The sequence below is a fragment of the Zalophus californianus genome, chromosome 13 (genome assembly GCF_009762305.2).
Source record: "Zalophus californianus isolate mZalCal1 chromosome 13, mZalCal1.pri.v2, whole genome shotgun sequence".
In the NCBI taxonomy this organism is placed as follows: domain Eukaryota; kingdom Metazoa; phylum Chordata; class Mammalia; order Carnivora; family Otariidae; genus Zalophus; species Zalophus californianus.
Window position 1 is genome coordinate 49,291,012 of NC_045607.1, and position 19,062 is coordinate 49,310,073.

The window sequence follows — 19,062 nt, forward strand, 5'->3', positions numbered from 1 at the left end:
GGGATTGAGCCCCATGTTGGGCTCCACACTCAGCTCGGAGTCTTTCTCTTCCTCTGCCCCTCCCCCAGCTTGTGCACATGCTCTAAAATAAATATCTTATGCTTTCATTATGTAAATAAGAAAATCAAGGCACCTGTCTGTTGGCCATTTGAATGTCTTCTTTGGAAAAATGTCTGTTCATATCTTCTGCCCATTTCTTGATTGGATTATTTGTTCTTTGGGTGTTGAGTTTGATAAGTTCTTTATAGATTTTGGATACTAGCCCTTTATCTGATATATCATTTGCAAATATCTTCTCTCATTCTGTCAGCTGTCTTTTGGTTTTGTTGACTGTTTTCCTTTGCTGTGCAAAAGTTTTTTATCTTGATGAAGTCCCAATAGTTCATTTTTGCCCTTGCTTCCCTGAAAAAGTGCTCAGCATCGCTCAGCATCAGGGAAATCCAAATCAGAACCTCAATGAGATACCACCTCACACCAGTCAGAATGGCTAAAATCAACAAGTCAGGAAACGACAGATGTTGGCAAGGATGCGGAGAAAGGGGAACCCTCCTATGCTGTTGGTGGGTATGCAAACTGCTGCAGCCATTCTGAAAAACAGTATGGAGGTTCCTCAAAAAGTTGAAAATAGAGCTACCCTACGACCCAGCAATTGTTCTACTGGGTATTTACCCCAAAGATACAAATGTAGTGATCCGAAGGGGTACGTGCATCCCAACGTTTATAGCAGCAATGTCCACAATAGCCAAACTGTGGAAAGAGCTCAGATGTCCATCAACAGATGAATGGATAAAGAAGATGTGGAATATATACACAATGGAATATTATGCAGCCATCAAAAGGAATGAGATCTTGCCATTTGCAATGATGTGGATGGAACTAGAGGGTATTATGCTAAGTGAAATAAGTCAGAGAAAGACAAGTATCATATGATCTCACCGATATGAGGAATTCTTAATCTCAGGAAAAAAACAGGGTTGCTGGAGTGGTGGGGGGTGGGAGAGATGGGGTGGCTGGGTGATAGACATTGGGGAGGGTATGTGCTATGGTGAACGCTGTGAATTGTTTAAGACTGATGAATCACAGACCTGTACCTCTGAAACAATACATTATATTTAAAAAAAAAAAGATAGTAGGAAGGGAAAAATAAAGGGGCAGAAATCCGATGTGGAGACGAACTGTGGGAGACTATGGACTCTGAGAAACAAACTGAGGGTTCTAGAGGGGAGGGGGGTGGGGGATGGGTTAGCCTGGTGCTGGGTATTAAAGAGGGGGCATGTATTGAATGGAGCACTGGGTGTTATACGCAAACAATGAATCATGGAACACTACATAAAAAACTAATGATGTGATGTATGGTGATTAACATAATAAAATAAGTTGAAAACAAACAAAAAAAGAAAATCAAGGCACCAAGATGGTAAGGCACTTGATCAAGTTCACATAATTACATGGTAGAATTTGGATTTGAACCTTAGCTCAGACTTTAGGATCTCAATTTTTAATCACTGTACTACACTGCTTCCTGCAAGTTAATGTCCTCTGTCTTGACCATAGGAATGTGATGAGCTGTGTTTAACAAGAAACAAATGGAAATGGAACTTGGATAGCCTGTATTTCCCCCAAAGATTAGCACACTGGGGGTTACAGGAGAGCAGTAGAGTAATAGTGTGGCTAAATCACAACTCCCTCTCCCCATCACCTGCCCCAGATCTTGCAGCTTTCCTAAATTGCTTTCTTTGACCCAAAGCAAGCATCTACTTCCATAACTCCACACAAGTCCAAGTTCCCAGGGGTGACTGGCCCTGGTTGGTGGCCTTTGGGGCTTCTGGGAGAATCCACAATGCTGCAACCACCACAGTGCTTTATCTTCTGTCTATTGCTGTTCAGATGCCCATATCTAGAGCAAGTGCCTTAGCATCACCATCTCTCCTCCCTCTGCTGGAGGCTCTTCTCTTCCACATGCTTCCAGCTATCCACGAGTGGGGGGCCACGACAAGTTGGGGCCTGGGTGCCAGGTTGAATTGTACACACAATGGAGGTCGTCACAGTCCGCTTTTCTTCTAGGTCTCAGCCTCTACCTGGATCAGGGAGAATAGGGGTGTTTCTCTCCTTCCCTCTCGGGGCAATAGCACAGAGCTGAGAAAATGGTCACAGCAAGTGCCCGTGATCCAGCCAGCCAGTCTATCCCCTTCTACTCCGAGTTAGCCTCACCTCTCATTCTCCAGACTCATTTGTTTTCTATTGAGTTTTTTTTTTTTTAATTTTGGGTGCCTACTCCCTTACTTGGGGATGCATGCTCCGTCCTCAACTTCCCTGCATAAGTGCATATGTAAGTCAGCTGGGTTTACCATAAAAGTAGCTGACAGATCTGTGACCCTCCCATCAGAGCCAGTCTTTGTACCTGAGAGCAAAAATTGCAGAAAAGCCTCGGTCCCCCAAAGAAGATGAAACCCAAGGACTTTGACCCCTAAGGTTTGATCCTTGGAAAACACTGTTTAGAATCTCTAGTTATGGGAAGATTATGTGAAAACCGTCCACAATTTCATTTGTTCCCAAGTCCTGTGACAAAAAGAAAGTTTTGCTTATTGTATTTGAGAATTGTAAACTGAGAATGTGCAAGTGAAGGAATTTGTCATTTCAAAGCTTCTAGCATTTCTTTGTGTTACAGGAGGTGGAGGTTTGGAGAAAAATATGACCTGTTTTTGTGGACTTCATTGAGCCTTTTAGTTTTGCAAAGGCAAGTGAAAATGCTGTTTTGAAACAAAGAGGGTGCAGATTTGAACTCTGAAAAGAGAAAACGGACCAGGTTGTTTTCATCGTGGATGGAGTGGAGTTTCTGTAACTATTTCCTTTGGGGGGAAAATGGTCTATTTCATAGCACACAGTCCCTGAATATTATTGTTAGTTGTTGGGAGACGTGTGCAAGACCTCGTTGGGGCAGCTGTCCCAGTAGAGCTGTGGGGAAACTATAGGTGGCAATATTAAGAGATCAGGTCTCCAGCCTGAGCTCAGGTGGTTGTTGAGCCTAGTTGGTTGCCTAGACTGTTCTGGAATGCCCCAAGGTCATGCTGATAGCCATGTGGAAGGATATAGAAGACACTGTTTTTGTAACAGAGCTTTATGGAAACGTGGCTGCTTCATGGTACCAGTCACCTGCAATTCATTCTGCTCAGGCTTCTCCTTAGAGATGTGTAAGCATGCATAAGATTATGCTTTTAGTTCTCCATTAGACCTTCAACTCGAGGGGCTGAGTTGTCATTAAGTATTTTTATGGCTGACTGGGTATTAAGACACCAGGAAGATGATGCAAATAGGTATGGACCACTTTGCCAGGTTATTACAGAATCACAAGGCTGAAGAAAAGTGAGGTTATACACCATCACATACCAAAGAAACCATCAACAAACCAGAGATTTTCGTTGGCAAAGTGTAGTTAAAATATGTAATTGAGTTCAGCAGCAGAATCAACCTATCATGTTTATATTTTAAAACAATTGACTCTGTGTTCTGGCGTATATGAAAACCTGCCCATTTGCGAAGAGGCAACATTTCAAGGTGATTCAGAACCAGAGCATAAACCCGTCTAAAAGGAGCTTAATAATGATGCTAAGATGAAGTTACTTCTTGATGTTTGGACTTACAGAATGAACAATGTAGTTAATCTATCAGAAAAGATTTGGGAATTTCCCTTGGATGAGAGTGTGGGGGGTAAGCTATTCAAGTAGGTCCTTACGACGGGGTCCCCCACCCCCTTCTGTTAACTCAAATCAGAACAAGGACTCTAGTCCTAAATTATTTCCCTGATGTTAGTCAGAGTCCACCTCACTGGCTGGACGTATGTATTTGCAAACGGTCAGGTTTCCCCATAGGGGCTGTTAGGATGCACACATGGTTGAGAGAGATTACAAAAGTTGCATAGGCCCATGCAATATAAACATGTATCTAATGTATTTAAAATAAAGACAGATGGAAGAACGTGCCCGCTAGGTGACAAGACAGGAAGATGTATGTATATTGTGCCAGGTCTTCGTCACTATTGCTGCAGCCCTGTACCAGGTATATATAGATCATGGCCTAGAGAATAGGGGCGCGCATATACCCACGGGAGCCCCAAAGAAAGGAAATTGCAGTAGGCACACAATTCATCTCTAGCCCACCTGCCAAATGTTGGCGGACTACTCAGGGTCACAACCCACATGTTGTGAACCACGATTTTACCTCCCTGGGTAGCATGTGGTTTGAAGGCAAAGGCTGTGAGTTTACGTTCCCGGATGCCATATGTATGCAGTTAGCAGACAACTATGGTCTCTTTATATGTACATGGCCACAAATCACTACAGATTGATGCCTGGCTGATGGACTTGATCTCCTGCGAATTCCCCATATGCTTCACCTTACTCCGAAATGCGGTAGAGGAAAATATGCAGTATGGGGAGCTTTTGACAGACAATATGGGAAGCCTCTACTTGTGGAGCCACGGTATATGAAGCTACAATGGGCCACGGTGGTGGCGGGTGAGGGTGAGGGGTTGGGGGAGACAACTGTTCCTTGATTTCCTTACACATTCAAAAAGTAACAAAAACAAGCCAACCTGCAGTCAAAATATAACTGGCCACTGGGGCTTTCTCCAAAGCAGTTCATTCTGATTCAGCCTTAGAAACTGAAAGGAAATAGCCATCTTCATGGTGTAGGGTTTTGTTCCCCTGACAAGTGTTGTGATTCCCAGGTTCTGTTTCTCGAACTTTTCTTTTGTCCTTTCTTCCCTCTGTGTCTTCTTCCCTTCCCCCCTTCCTGTGGACATACACATTTTGCTCACTTCATAAAAGGATTTGGGATTGCAAACAGGAACAGACGCAATTAATCAACCTCAGCACCACAACAATTGAGAGCACAAGCTGACCATAAAGACCAACAGAGGTTAGCATTATGGAGCCTCCATATAACTCAGTTCTCCTGGGAGTGGCCTTAGAATAAAGATCGAAGGAGGGAAACATTTTACATAAGGTTTTGTTATCAAAAAGGAAGAGCAGGGCGCCTGGGTGGCTCAGTCAGTTAAGCAAGGACTCTTGGTTTTCCACTCAGGTCACTATCTCAGGGTCGTGAGTTCAAGCCCCAGGTCAGGCTCCCCACTCACTGGGGCGTCTGCTTGAGATGGTCTCCCTCTGCTCTTTCCCCACTTGTGTTTGCTCTCTCTCAAATAAATCTTAAAAAAAAAAAAAAAAAAGAGCAAATTGCTTCCACATAGATGTCCCCAGAGGAGTGTACCAGGGGAGGAGAGTGGGACAGGCTTGAACGACGAGTTAGAGCCCCCAGCTCTTGTTTTTTTCATGAAATATTTTAAGTAAACAGGTAAGTAGAGAACGTCAGAAAAATCATCAGACCCATAACATATAGAAGATACCAGGTGTACCCACTCATGTCCCAGCTTTAATAAAACCCAAACTTTTCCAAATTTCTTCAACATTCGTAAGGACAGTATTTCAGATATGAGTGAAAATTCCTGCCACCTCTTTTCACTTTCATTCCCCTCCCTCCTCTCCTTTGCATGATTCTTCCTAGAGTTGAAGCACCCCGACTTTTTTTTAAAGATATAGAGAGCGAGGTGGGGGAGGGGCAGAGGGAGAGGAAGCGAGAGAATCTCAAGCAGAACCCCCTGCCCAGCACCGAGCCTTCATGGAGCTCGACCCCACAACCCATGAAATCAGGACCTGAGCCGAACCCACTGAGCCACCCAGGCACCCCCCAAACTTGTGACAATGTATTTTACGTAAGTACCCGCTACACATACACAAACTCTTAAAAGCATTTACCCTCCGTTCTGAGGTTAGGTTCCCTAACAGCAGAGCCTAGGACAGAGTTGCTTGTGCAAGAGAAAACCTTTAAGAAAGTGAGGGAAGCAAGACAGAAGAGAGGAAGGAACTAAGCAAAGATGTGATTTCTGCCAAAGTCTAGCCTCAGTCTGAGCTCTTAGGGAATTCTGGGCTGTGAAAGCACCACAGATGTGTCTCACCGAGGCACAGGCACCTGACTTTCATGCCCCTTATTTATAAGCCATTGGCTGTAGATTACCTGGTGGTGGGGGTTGGGGGAGGACTGTAACCTCTCAGGCATTTCCAGTTGAAGTGGTTCCCATCAGCCAATGAAAAGAGTTCAGTTGTAAGCAGTTAGCAGCAGATGGGGGTGAGTGCACTAGCCCCATAAAGGAATCTGAGTCATCACTGGTATTGACTACACCTTCCGACCTCTGATCTAAATTCTGATACAATTTCCTCTCTCCTCCCCTCTACCTTCCTTCTATTCCTAGCTTACTAAGTTGATTTCATTAATTTAGTGAATTAGTGGGGGATGAAATGGATTCTTCAATAAATGGTGCTAGAATAATTGGCTATTTACGTAGAACACAAAGCAAAATTGTATCCCTAATCTACACACACATACACACAAATTCATGGATGAATAAAGATCTAAATGTATTGTTCCTCTCCTTCCCTTTCTTTCCCTACCCCTCTGTTTGGTTCAGTGCCCGCTAAAATTGATTTTGTTCCCTGTCAAGGGGGCACAACCTAAAGTTTTTGAAACACTGGAATTACTGGAATGTAAACATCTACATTAGTAGATACTTGAGCATGGTCCTTTCAACCATGCTAAAATATCTACTACATGCTGAAGTTTAATGTATATTTATATCTATATCCATATACGTTAAATATGTTGCAAACACCTTTTCCCTGCGTATAATTTTTTACATTGTGGTGTGTTGTGATGTGCAGAAGTTTTACATTTTTATAAAGTTGACTTTATATTTTCCTTTAGGTTTTATGCCCTTTTTTGGGTGCAATTATTATGAAATTATTTTCTAGCTTAGGGACATAAAGACATACTTCATTTTCTTCTAAACAATTTAAGTTTTTATTTGTCATATTTAGATCTTTATTCATCCACGAATTTAGGGGGAGCTGTAGATTAAAGAATGTAATTTTAGTTTCTATATAAATAGCCAATTATTCCGGGGCACCTGGGTGGCTCAGTCAGTTAAGCGTCTGACTCTTGATTTCGGCTCAGGTTGTGATCTCAGGGTTGAGAGATGGAGCCCCGCGTGGAGCCTGATTAAGATTCTCCCTCTCCCTACCCCTCTGCCCCGTCTCCTAAAAAAAAAGCCAATTATTCTAACAGCATTTATTGAATAAGCCATCTTATCCCCACTAATTTGTAATCGGTCAATTTTTTTGATCTACACAGGTCTGTTTTTCGGTCTTGATATCCTATCCCATTGATTGATGTGTCTATTCCCACCCGCACTGGTATCAAACTCTCTTAATTATTACAACTTTATGATAAATCATGATATTTGATAGGGCCAAACTACTCATTTTGTTCTTCAAAGTTTTCTGGGATACTTTTTGTCTTTCTTTTTCTCCCATATAAATTTTAGGATCAGCCTTTTAAGTTTCATGAAAATTTCTGGTGGATTTTGATCGGAATTTAATTAATATGTTAATTTGAGAAGACTAGATGTCTTTCTATTATTGAATTTTTTCCATCAATGAAAATGGCATGTCACTGTATTTATGGCATGTCTTTGTGTCCTTCAATGCTATTTTCAAGCCTTCCTCATAAAATTATAGCATATCTTTCCTTAGTTTATCCCTAGATTTTTTTTTACATTTCACTGATATTTGAGTGGTATCTTCTTTTTCTATTATATTTTCTTTTTAAAAAAGATTTATTTATTTATTTATTCGAGAAAAAGAGAACAAATGAGCGTGTGCGAGTGGGGGGAGGAGCAGAGGGAAAGAATCTTCAAGCAGACTCCCTATTGAGCATGACCCATGAGATCATGACCATGACCTGAGCTGAAACCAAGAGTTGGACGCTAACTGACTGAGCCACCCAGGTGCCCCTCTATTACATTTTCTATGTGATTATTGCTAGTCCACAGGAACACCACCGATGTTTGTATTTCTAAAACTCTCTTATTGATTCTAACTTTGCCTAGACTCTTTCTTAGACAATCATAAAATCATCAGCAAATAAAGAGAAGTTGGCTTGTTCCTTCCCAAGGTTTAGACTACTTATTTCCTTTTTTCTCTTATTTTATCAGTTAGGACTTTTGTTACAATAGTGAAGTGAATCAGTCACAGCAGGTGAAATGTTTTATTAAGATAATGCTTGTTACAGATTTATGGTGTTAAGGAAGTTCCCTTATTATTCTGGTTTGCAGAGATTTTTAGAAATATTGACAAATATTGGATTTTATCAAATGATTTTTTCTGCATCTATTAAGATAATTATATAATTATCTCCTTTAATCTGTACTTAAGATATATGAGAGATTTCCTTATGTTGAACCATCCTGAACCTTCCTGAGATAGACTGCTTGGTTTTTTATACACTGCTTAATGATTTGTTAATATTTTATTTAGGATTTTGCAACTCTCTGCAAATGTCTTTTTCTTATACAATCCTATACTCCTTGTCTGGTTTTAATATCAGTGTTATTATACTAACCTTGCAAAATGAGCTGGATATGTTACCTTTTCTTTTATTTTCTGAAACAGAGATCACCATATGGGATACAAAGACACAGTCTAGTTTTATATTGCCTACAAAAGACTGTGGAGGCCAAGCTATTTTTTTTATTAGGTAGGTTGGAATACTTACATTGGTTGCATTTTCTGATATATTTGAATTTATTTCTACCATTTTATTTTAGGTTTTCTGATCACCTTCTTTATTCTTGCTTATTTTCTTTTACTTCCTTTCTTCTCATGGACTGATAGGATACCTACATTCTTCCTACATTCTTTTCTCCCTTCTGCTTTTTTTTTTTTTAAGATTTATTTCTTTATTTTAGAGAGTGGGGGATGGGAGGAGGACAGAGGGAGAGAGAGTCTGAAGCAGACTCTGCGCTGAGCACAGAGCCTGACATAGGGCTCAGTCCCATGACCCCGAGATTGTGACTTGAGCCAAAACTAAGAGTCAGATGCTTAATCAGCTGTGCCCCCCAGGCGCCCCTCCCTTCTGCTGTTTTATAAACGAGATTGTTTGCCTACCATTTTAGCTGCTACTCTTAGATGTTTGCCAAAATATATAAGCATATCTTTTTCTACCAGCTTTCAGGATCCATAGCCTGCCCCACTCCCATCTTTTAATTTTGTTTAGAGTTTTTGTTGTAGCTTTAAAAATTCAAAAATAGTTTATTTTTAGTTCTTTGTGTGTGTGTGTGTGTATGTTCACTGTTTCATTTCTTCCTTCTGGGTTAATTTTTCTTCTTGATTAAGGTAATCATTTAATAGTTTCCTTTGTAAGGGTCTGTAGGTGGTAAGCTTAGCCCTAAGTCTTTCTGTGGTGAAAAACGACATTATTTGTCTACACAATTGAAAGATTGTTTGGGCATAAAAATTGTGGATTGACAGTTATTTCCTGTCAACCCTGAGGATCTTATTCTGTTATTTTTGGCATTGATTGCAATGAAGGAAAAATCTGCTCTTTAAGAGCTTTAATTGTCTTCTAGTTTTCTTTGATAGTCTGCAGGTTCATTATGATGTATCCTGTTGTGAATTTGTTTTTATTTTTTATTTTTAGAGAGGGGGAATGGGCAGAGAGAATCCTTTTTTTTTTTAAGATTTTTATTTATTTGAGAGAGAGAGAATGAGATAGAGAGAGCATGAGAGGGGGGAGGGTCAGAGGGAGAAGCAGACTCCCCGCCGAGCAGGGAGCCCGATGTGGGACTCGATCCCAGGACTCGAGGATCATGACCTGAGCTGAAGGCAGTTGCTTAACCAACTGAGCCACCCAGGCGCCCAGGCAGAGAGAAACTTAAGCAGGCTACACACTCAGCGCAGATCCTGACGCAGGGCTCGATCTCACTACCCTGAGATCATGACCTGAGCCAAAATCAAGAGTCAGATGCTTAAGTGACTGAGCCACCCAAATGCCCCTGGTGTGAATTTATTGTTACATATTCTGTTCAAGACTTGGAGATGCACTTCCAATCTGAGAACTTACGTCTTTTTTCAATTTTAGAAAATAACTATTTATTATGGTTTGGGTCTTTCTCCTTTCTGTTCCTTCCTAAATTTCTATTCCATACTTTCTCCTCTTTCTTCAAACATCTAACACCTCCTCTACCTTCGTCATTCAAAATAAGTCCCTCACCTTCTACCCCAAGTTAGTTCTCTCATGTTCACGGTCTTTTCTTTCTCTCCAATTCACTTTATCACCCATCCCGTTGGCACTAATTTAAAAACAAACCCAGAAAGCGACATCTTCTCATCACTCTCGCTGTCACCACTTTCCCTAAGCCGCCATTACATCTGCTTCTCCCTCATCCTCATAGTCTATTCTTGGCATTTAAAATGTTAAGTTCCATCCCCACTCCTGTTGTACTTCTCATGGTACTTATCACAATTCACCTGTTTCTTCTTCTTCTTCTGCTTCCTCCTCCTCCCCTCCCCCTTCTTCTTCTTCCCTGTCATAGTTTTCTTCTTCTTCTCCTCTTTCTCACTAGGATATAAGTTCTAGTGAGATAAGAATAAGGATGTTTTGAAGGATAAGGATTTTTGTCTATTTTGTTACTCCGCTCAGCACCCACAACAGTGTCATACATAGTAAGAATTCATTACATATTTGTTTTTTGTTTTCTTTTTAAGATTTTATTTATTTATTTTAGAGAGAGAGAGAGAGAGCATGATCAGGAGGGGCAGAGGGAGAGGGAGAGGGAGAGTGAATCTCAGGCAGACTCTGTGCTGACCATGGAGCCCAATACGGGACTTGATCTCAGGACTCTGAGATCATAACCTGAGCCAAAACCAAGAGTTGGACACCTAACCAACTGAGCCACCCAGGGAACCCCCCATTACATATTTGTTAAATAATTACATATATTTAAAGTAAAATTTATCTTAGATTTAGCAAGTCTTGGGCATTTCCTGTTGTGCCAAAATTTATTCAGATTGGGTATTTGCCACTTAGGTAGATGAGAGCCGGGGAACTCAAATAATTGATGAGAAATATATTTCAAATAACTAAGAACATGACACTATTTTAGAGCATTAGTGTTCCATCCTGGATCTTAGCATTCTTGTATTTTTTTAAGTAAGGGCTTCGTGACTGTGTTCTAAGTAAGGAGATGATGAGACATGCAGAAGAAAAAGAGTTGCAACCAACTGCCCAAGTGAAAGCTAAATAAACAAACATACCAACCAACTCTCTTTCTGGGCTTATGATAGAGGTGCTGGAAATCACAGGAGACTTTCCTGGGACATGTGTTGTGTAACAAATCCTGACAAATACATGGATCGTCAAAGAGATTTCTATTATATATACTGAGAAGCTTTATGATCCAGGAAGTGGTCAGGCCATCTGGGATCTCCTGCTTACCCATATGGAGCTCTGACTGAATATGTGAGAATAAGAGGAAAGCTCAATTTTGTGAACATGAGCTGTTTGGAGTCAGCATGGGGGTGCATCAAAGGTGGTGCTGAAACAAAGGGATTGCTTTTCCACTAAGCCCTTATAAGCGAGAGCTGAGGGTAGTCAGTGTCTTGGAAATTGAAGAAGGAATGACAAAGAAGGACAGAATGACCTCCATTTCTCCAGGTGACAATGTTATAGGATGCTGTCACTGACCTAAAGAGACAGACAATTTTGGGGGATAGGGAATTGGTCAAAAATACATGGAAGCATCATGTTGTCAGGAAAACAAATTATTTTGAACTATAGAAACCAGCATGTTTTCTTCAGTGAAAGTAATAATTGCACTTACATAGCACGTTACACTTTTTCAAAGCATATAAACCACTTCCCTTGATATTTTCAACCCTATGAGGTAGATAGGACAGCTCATTTGAAAGCAAGAACTGAGCCATAATTCTTTAACCATGCTCTCCTACCCTCCTCGCCCCACCAGAATCTATTACAGTGTGGGATGGACAAAGTGCTTTTAATCACCCTTTATTATATCAATTTCCATTTTACAGTTAAGATCAAGAGGAATTATGAATTATAATTATTGTTGGTTGCCAAACATCACATAACCAGTCATGGCACACCTAGGACCCAGGAGCAAGTCTAGTAATTTTAAATTTTGTGCACTCAATATTCTATCATGTGCCCTGCCAAATGTGCCAATATCCAAAGACCACACAGATGCAGGAACAGGAAATACAAGTGTTCATGGCAATTATCCTGTGCCAAGGGTCATTGATCTTGAGGAAGAGCTACTGTTGACTTACCTAAAGCTTAATAATCTATCAGTGAAGGCACTGTTAAGAATTGCTTAACATAAGCACAATTTGCCAATTAAGAGAACCTTTTTTATTTTTTAAAGATTTTATTTATTTATTTGACAGGGAGAGACACAGCGAGAGAGGGAACACAAGCAGGGGGAGAGGGAGAGGGAGATGCAGGCTTCCCGTGGAGCAGGGAGCCCGATGCGGGGCTCCATCCCAGGACCCTGGGATCACGACCTGAGCTGAAGGCAGATGCTTAACGACTGAGCCACCCATGAGCCCCCAATTAAGAGAAGCTTAACACAGCCAATGTCTGAGTCCATCCAACCCAGGAAATTTTATTAAAATCTCCAAAATTGGTCTAGCCTCAAAGAAGCAGTGCCAAAGAGGTTCAAGAAGAACAAAACAATGTTGTTGTTGTTTTTTCAGTCCGAGGTGAGTTCCTTGAAAAGTCTCACTCTTTTCTCTTCAAGTCAGTGTCCAGTTCCAACACTGACATAGGTAACAAACCTCCTCACTGTAGCTTTCCAGTGTGTTCCTATATCTAAGTGGAAACCTGCTTCACACTGGGGGTATCTACCTGCTACCAGGAATATTCCCCTTAGTTCATTTCACCAGCAAGTGTACACGGTCTTTTCCATACTCTCTGCTATCCGTATTAACAATGTGTCTGTAGAACCATCTATTAATGGGAATGTTCTGGGGTCTACCAAATTTCATTGAGTAACTCAGTTTCCTAGCTTTCAAGAAAAAGGGGTCATATGGTCAGTTATTCAGCTTTTGGTAGCAGAATGGAGGAGGCCTAGTAGATCCTCAGGATGGTATATTTTTATTTTAGCAAAGAAAATGTTTCTCCTTCCAGTTAATCTTGATTAAGAAGTTCTGGGACCTAATATTTTATAGCTAATACTATATTATATATTTAAAAGTTGCTAAGAGAGTAGATCTTAAGTGTTCTTTCCATAAAAAAAGAAATACTAATTGTGTGACAGGATGGAGATGTTACCTAATATGATGCTGCCAATCATTTTGCAATATATAAGTGTATTAAATCAACGTGTTGTACACCTTAAACTTATACAATATTATATGTCAATTATATCTCAGTAAAACTGGAAATAAAAAACAATGTCTTTCCATTGTTGGCTTTGAAGAAGTAAGCTATCAGATTATAAGAGGGCCCATAGAAAGAGCCTCATGACAAGGAACTCTGAGCAGCCTCTCAGGGTTGAGAATAGCCAATAGCCAGCAGCCAGCAGGATGGGGACCTCAGTCCTGCAAGTGCAAACAGATGAATTCTGCCAACAACATGAGAACTTAGAAGTAGATCTTTCCCCACTTGAGCCTCCGATGAGAACTCAGCTCTGGCTAACAGCCAGACCTCAGCTTGATGAGATCCTGTGGTGGAGAATCCGGTTAAGCTGTGCCTTCACTTCAGAACTACAGAAACTGGGAGATGAATGTGGTAATTTATTACATGGCATAGAAAACTAACACAACTGGGTACTAAAAGATATGGGCCCCTTTCGTTGAGCCAATCCCATATGAACTTGAATAAGTTATTTTGCCATGTCCAGCATCAGAACTAGGATTTCATAAGATGTTAGAACTCCAGGGAACAATCTTGTGACAGTGACCCCTGTTATATTTGTTTTTTCGACTGATCCAGAAAGTCTAAGTCTAAAAATCCCTGGCTTGAAGACATTCTAAATATGGAGTACAGACACTTCTGGAGTGGTGTGCAATGCTCCCAACACAAGCTTGAGGGCGTGTGTGTGTGTGTGAGGGGGAGGTGAGTGTGTGTGTTGTGGTGGTGGTAAAACAACTTATTTAATGGGGCCAGAACAGTTGGATGGAGCATTTGAATCCAAGGGAATATAGAATGGAATAGCAAAATCTAATTATAGATCAATGACATGGAAACAATTCTATTACCAGGGTTGAATCAGAGACATCAGTAACTGAATGGACAAATATGAGAGGTAAAATTCATAGAGATTTTGGTGTGAAAATCAATCACAGCAAATGAGTAAATCAATTTGGAGATGGTGTAGGTTTTAATTATGGTGGCCTGTGGTGACTTCCTTGTTTAGAATTAATTTTCTCTTTGAGTACCTTTTGGAACCTCAGGCTCAATGTTACAGGTACTCCTATGCTCCTATATTGGGAATCTAGGAAAAGGGTTACCTCAACTCACAGACCATACCCTTTTAGAGAAGGCAAAGTGTTTGCCTAAAGCCTCATAGCATCATCTCAGGAAATAAATCTGGGGCTTCTTTTTTTTTTTTTAAAGATTTTATTTATTTATTTGACAGAGAGAGACACAGCGAGAGAGGGAACACAAGCAGGGGGAGTGGGAGAGGGAGAAGCAGGCTTCCCGCGGAGCAGGGAGCCCGATGTGGGGCTCGATCCCAGGACCCTGGGATCATGACCTGAGCCGAAGGCAGATGCTTAACCGACTGAGGCACCCAGGCGCCCCTAAATCTCGGGCTTCTAATTTCCAGCTGACTGTTTTCTTTGAGATCCCTGAAAAAATGGATATAATTGATTTAACAAAATGCTTGGAGGATGCAAAAGTGGGAGGTGTTGAAAGTTCCAGTGAAGATAGAAAGGCAATACCAAAAGCCAACCGAGATCAGGAATATGGGCAGGAAATAGCTAGATGTGATTCAGATCGGAGAACAAGAACCCAAAATATCTGGGGAACAATAATTTGAAACAGATACTCTCCAGGAGAAAGCAATTTGGAAAGCATTTGTATGGTGAGACCTGGGTAGCACTGTGAAGACAAATGGGGTCTCTAATGCTTGTGCAGCGGCCAAAAATGGCCACACTGGGTTTGGAAGCCACAGCTGGAGAGGGTCAATGGATATGGAGGGAGGATGTGTTTCTGCAAGTCTAAGTGTCTGAATCTATGCTCTCCCAGTCCTTCTTGGCTGTGCACTCAGATCCGTCTGGCTAGAAGGGAAAGTCATGGATGATGTACTACTAATGACGACAAGGGACTATTCTTTTTTTAAAATTTTTATTGTTATGTTAATCACCATATATTACATCATTAGTTTTTTTTTTTTTTTTGCATTTATTTAACATTTATTGAGCGTGCTAGGTGCTGGGAATGTGTTGATAGCAAAACACAGGAATAGTGAGTTTTTGCCCTCAGACAGCTTGTACCCTAACAGAATGATGTAAGATACAGTGGGTTACACTGGGAAGTGATGGGAAGGAAAAGTACTCTGATGAAATGAGTAGTAGAACTGGTATAGTGAGAACTGCAGGAGGAACAGGCAGAGAAAGGTAAAAGAGCAGTTAAGGCTTCACAGCAAGATGTGCAAAGGCCCTGGGGAGCCTTTACTTCCAGGAGCACCCTGTGTGTTACTGGAATCAATGTAGATCACTGGAGTGGGGGGAGGGGGGGCGGAATGCACCAGCATGAAGCTACCAGAGGATTTTTAGTGCAGAGGGTGGGAGAGATGGGAGGTGTGATCCAATTTACTCAAGTAGAATCTGAGAAACATTTTATTGGAGAGAAGTGAGATGATAATAAGAGGGAGGCAGGATCAAATGAAATGTCAATCAGCAAGAACAGGTAAGAGTTGATGAGGATTGAAGCCTGAAGTCCAGAGAGACAGGAGAGGCCTAGTTCTAAAGATGTGTGGCTTCCACAGGTCAGGTCTTCAGTTTGTAGCCTGCTTGCAACTGAGCCTCATTCCTGATTTAGGAAATGGTAATCCTTAGAAGACACAGAAGATACTGAAGTACAACTTGACATCATGTCTCTATCTCCTTGAAGAGAGCACATGGTTTGGTTTAAGTCCTTAAGTACCCCAATCTCGTCATTCAGTTGCTTCTGCCATTCTTCACATTGATGGATTTTCTTCTGTATTCCTGCTTGAAAATTTACAAATGTGTCTTCAAACAATTTACAGTCAAAAAGTAAAGTCTCGATTTCTTCATGGTCTGAATCAGAAGCAGTGTCACCCATGAGTCTTTCTTGAATCAAATGAAGTTTGTCTAATATTTCTTCAAATAAATCATTAAGAAGCCCTGCTCCCTTACATTTCTTAAGCAAACCAGTCTTCACAGCTGTGTGTCTGCCTTCCTCTTCCTTCATGAATCTATCTAATGTCAACGTTTCAGGTGGATGAATGTCTTTTGAGAGACATTTCTTCCTTCCTCTTTTTCTTTTCAGTCCACGTCCTTGTTTGGCCCTCTGATTGTAGTGAGGATGGAAGGTACCAGACGTTCCTGGGAGTGGATCATTATGAGCGTCGTTCAATGGAGCATGTTGTTTGCAAAACACTTTATAAATTCCTCGAGATCCATCAATTTGTAGAACTGCGTGGTCATTCTTGGCACAGAAGTGGTAAGTCTTGCTACAGGCTTTTAAATCACATCCCACGGTGGCTCCTTTTTTACTACAAAATGAACATTTCAACATCCGTCCTCTGTGGATTTCTTTCTTTACTGATTCCACATCAAAATTTCTGTCTTGATTATGTGGATCATGATCCTCAGATTCCACAAGTGCTGAAGAATACAGCAAACAATTTTCATGAGCAGCTATATTCTCTGATTTTGCAAAGTATAGGACACTATACTCGATGTCTTTGGGGCAGAGTGCACATGTCCTTTTTTCCATCTTTTCTGCAACCTGAAAGACACCGGTGGGGTGGAGGAGCTGGTCCTGGGCGTCCTGGGTCTTGGACCGGTTGGCTCCCTGGACTGACTTGGCTATGGAAGACGACACTTGGTCCATGGCTGCAACCTCAGCGGTGCTCGGTGGCTGTGCCTACATCATTAGTTTTTGACGACAAGGGACTATTCTAAGAAATTGATCGTCTCAGCTCTCAGAGCAGTGGAGCCCCTAGACCAGTTCTTCAGGCTTGACTGAACTCTTTTTTTTTTTTTCCCTGATACTCATTCAGATATTATCAAGGTCTCTCTGTGCCATACATTTAAAAAGGTTAGGACTCACTGGCTGAGAAAACCACCCCCACCCTCTCCTTGTTCTTTCTAAATATTGTCAATTAAAATTTTTATATCAAAGTATTGTACACATATAGAGAAGAGCAAATAGTAGGTTTCCAGCTGAGTGAATTATAAAAACTGAACAGATCTGTGTAACCAGCACCCAGATTAAGATGTTGAACATCAACAGAACTCCGGAAGTACCCTTTCCCCCATGCCCTAGAGTAACCTCTTTCTGATCACCACTCAACGCCCCCCTGCAACAGCACAGATCGGTTTCGTCTGAACTTGAACTTTATATACAATTGTGAATTTTTCTTTTTCGGTTCAAGTACAATTAACATACAGTGTAGTATTAGTTTCAGGTGTACAATTCTTTTTTATTTGTAAGTGTGAACTATAAAGCATTTTGTATTTTTGTTTGTTTTTGTTTTTTGTTTTCTTAATTAAGTTTTTAATTTTAATTCTAGAATAATTAACAGTTATATTAGTTTCAGGTATATAATACAGTGATTCAACAATTCTATACATTATTCAGTGAGCATCATGATAAATGTCCTCTTTAATCCCCGTCACCTGTTTCACTCATACCCCCCCCCCACCTCCCCTCTGGTAACCATCAGTTTGTTCTCCATAGTTAAGAGTCTGTTTCTTGGTTTGTTTCTCTCTCTTTCTCAATTTTTCCTCCATTGCTTGTTTGTTTTGTTTCTTAAATTCCACATATGAGTGAAATCATATGGTATTTGTCTTTCTCTGACTTATTTCACTTAGCATTATACTCTCTAGCTCCATCCATGTTGTTGCAAATGGCAAGATTCTATTCTTTTTTATGGCTGAATAATATTCCAGTGTGTGTGTGTGTGTGTGTGTGATATATATACTGCTCTTCTCTATTCACTCATCTATTGATGGACACTTGGGTTGCTTCCATAATTTAGCTGTTGTAAATAATGCTGCAATAAACATAGGGGTGCATGTATCCTTTTGAATTAGTATCTTTGTGTTTTGGGGGTAAATACCCAGTAGTGTGATTACCATATCTTAGCGTAGTTCTATTTTTCACTTTTTGAGGAACCTCTATACTGTTTTCCAGAGTGGCTGCACCAGTTTGCTTTCCCACCAACAGTGCACGAGTGTTCCTTTTTCTCCACATCCTTGTCAACACTTGTGTTTCTTGTGTTTTTGATTGTAGCCGTTCTGACAGTTGTGAAGTGATATCTCATTGTAGTTTTGATTTGCACTTCCTTGATGATTAGTTATGTTGAACAGCTCTCTATGTGTCTGTTGGCCATCTGTGTGTCTGCTTTGGAGAAATGTCTGTTCATGTCTTCTGCCCTTTTTAAAATTGGATTATTTGTTTTTTGGTTGTTGAGTTGTATCAGTTCTTTGTACATTTTGGATACGATTCAACAATTCTATATATTTCTCAATGCTCATCAAGATAAGTGTACTCTTAATCCCTTTTACCTATTTCACCCAGCCCCTCACCCAACCTCCTCTCTTATAGCCACTTTATTCTCTGTATTTAAGAATCTCATTTTTTTGTTTGTCTCTTTTCTCTTTGTTTCTTAAATTCCACACATGAGTGAAATCATACCGTATTTTTGTCTTTCTCTGACTTATTTCACTTAGCATTATACTCTCTAGCTCCATTCATGTCATTGCAAATGGCAAGGTATCATTCTTTTTTATGGCTGAGTAATATTATAATGTATATATGTCACATCTTCATTTTTTAAAATTTTATTTTATTATGTTATGTTAATCACCATACATTACATCATTAGTTTTTGATGTAGTGTTCCATGATTCATTGTTTGTGTATAACACCCAGTGCTCCATTCAGTACATGCCCTCT

General features: G+C 40.6%; 2 protein-coding genes across 2 annotated transcripts in view; both read right to left on the bottom strand.

The window, feature by feature from the left end:
• LOC113934118 overlaps positions 1-19,062 on the bottom strand; it is a 371,108-nt gene that overhangs the window by 38,780 nt on the left and 313,266 nt on the right. The window lies entirely within an intron of this gene.
• Positions 15,940-16,992, bottom strand: LOC113935126 (PHD finger protein 11-like). Its single transcript, XM_035723490.1, has one exon. It carries the CDS (start codon positions 16,990-16,992, stop codon positions 15,940-15,942), a length of 1,053 nt encoding a protein of 350 aa, XP_035579383.1.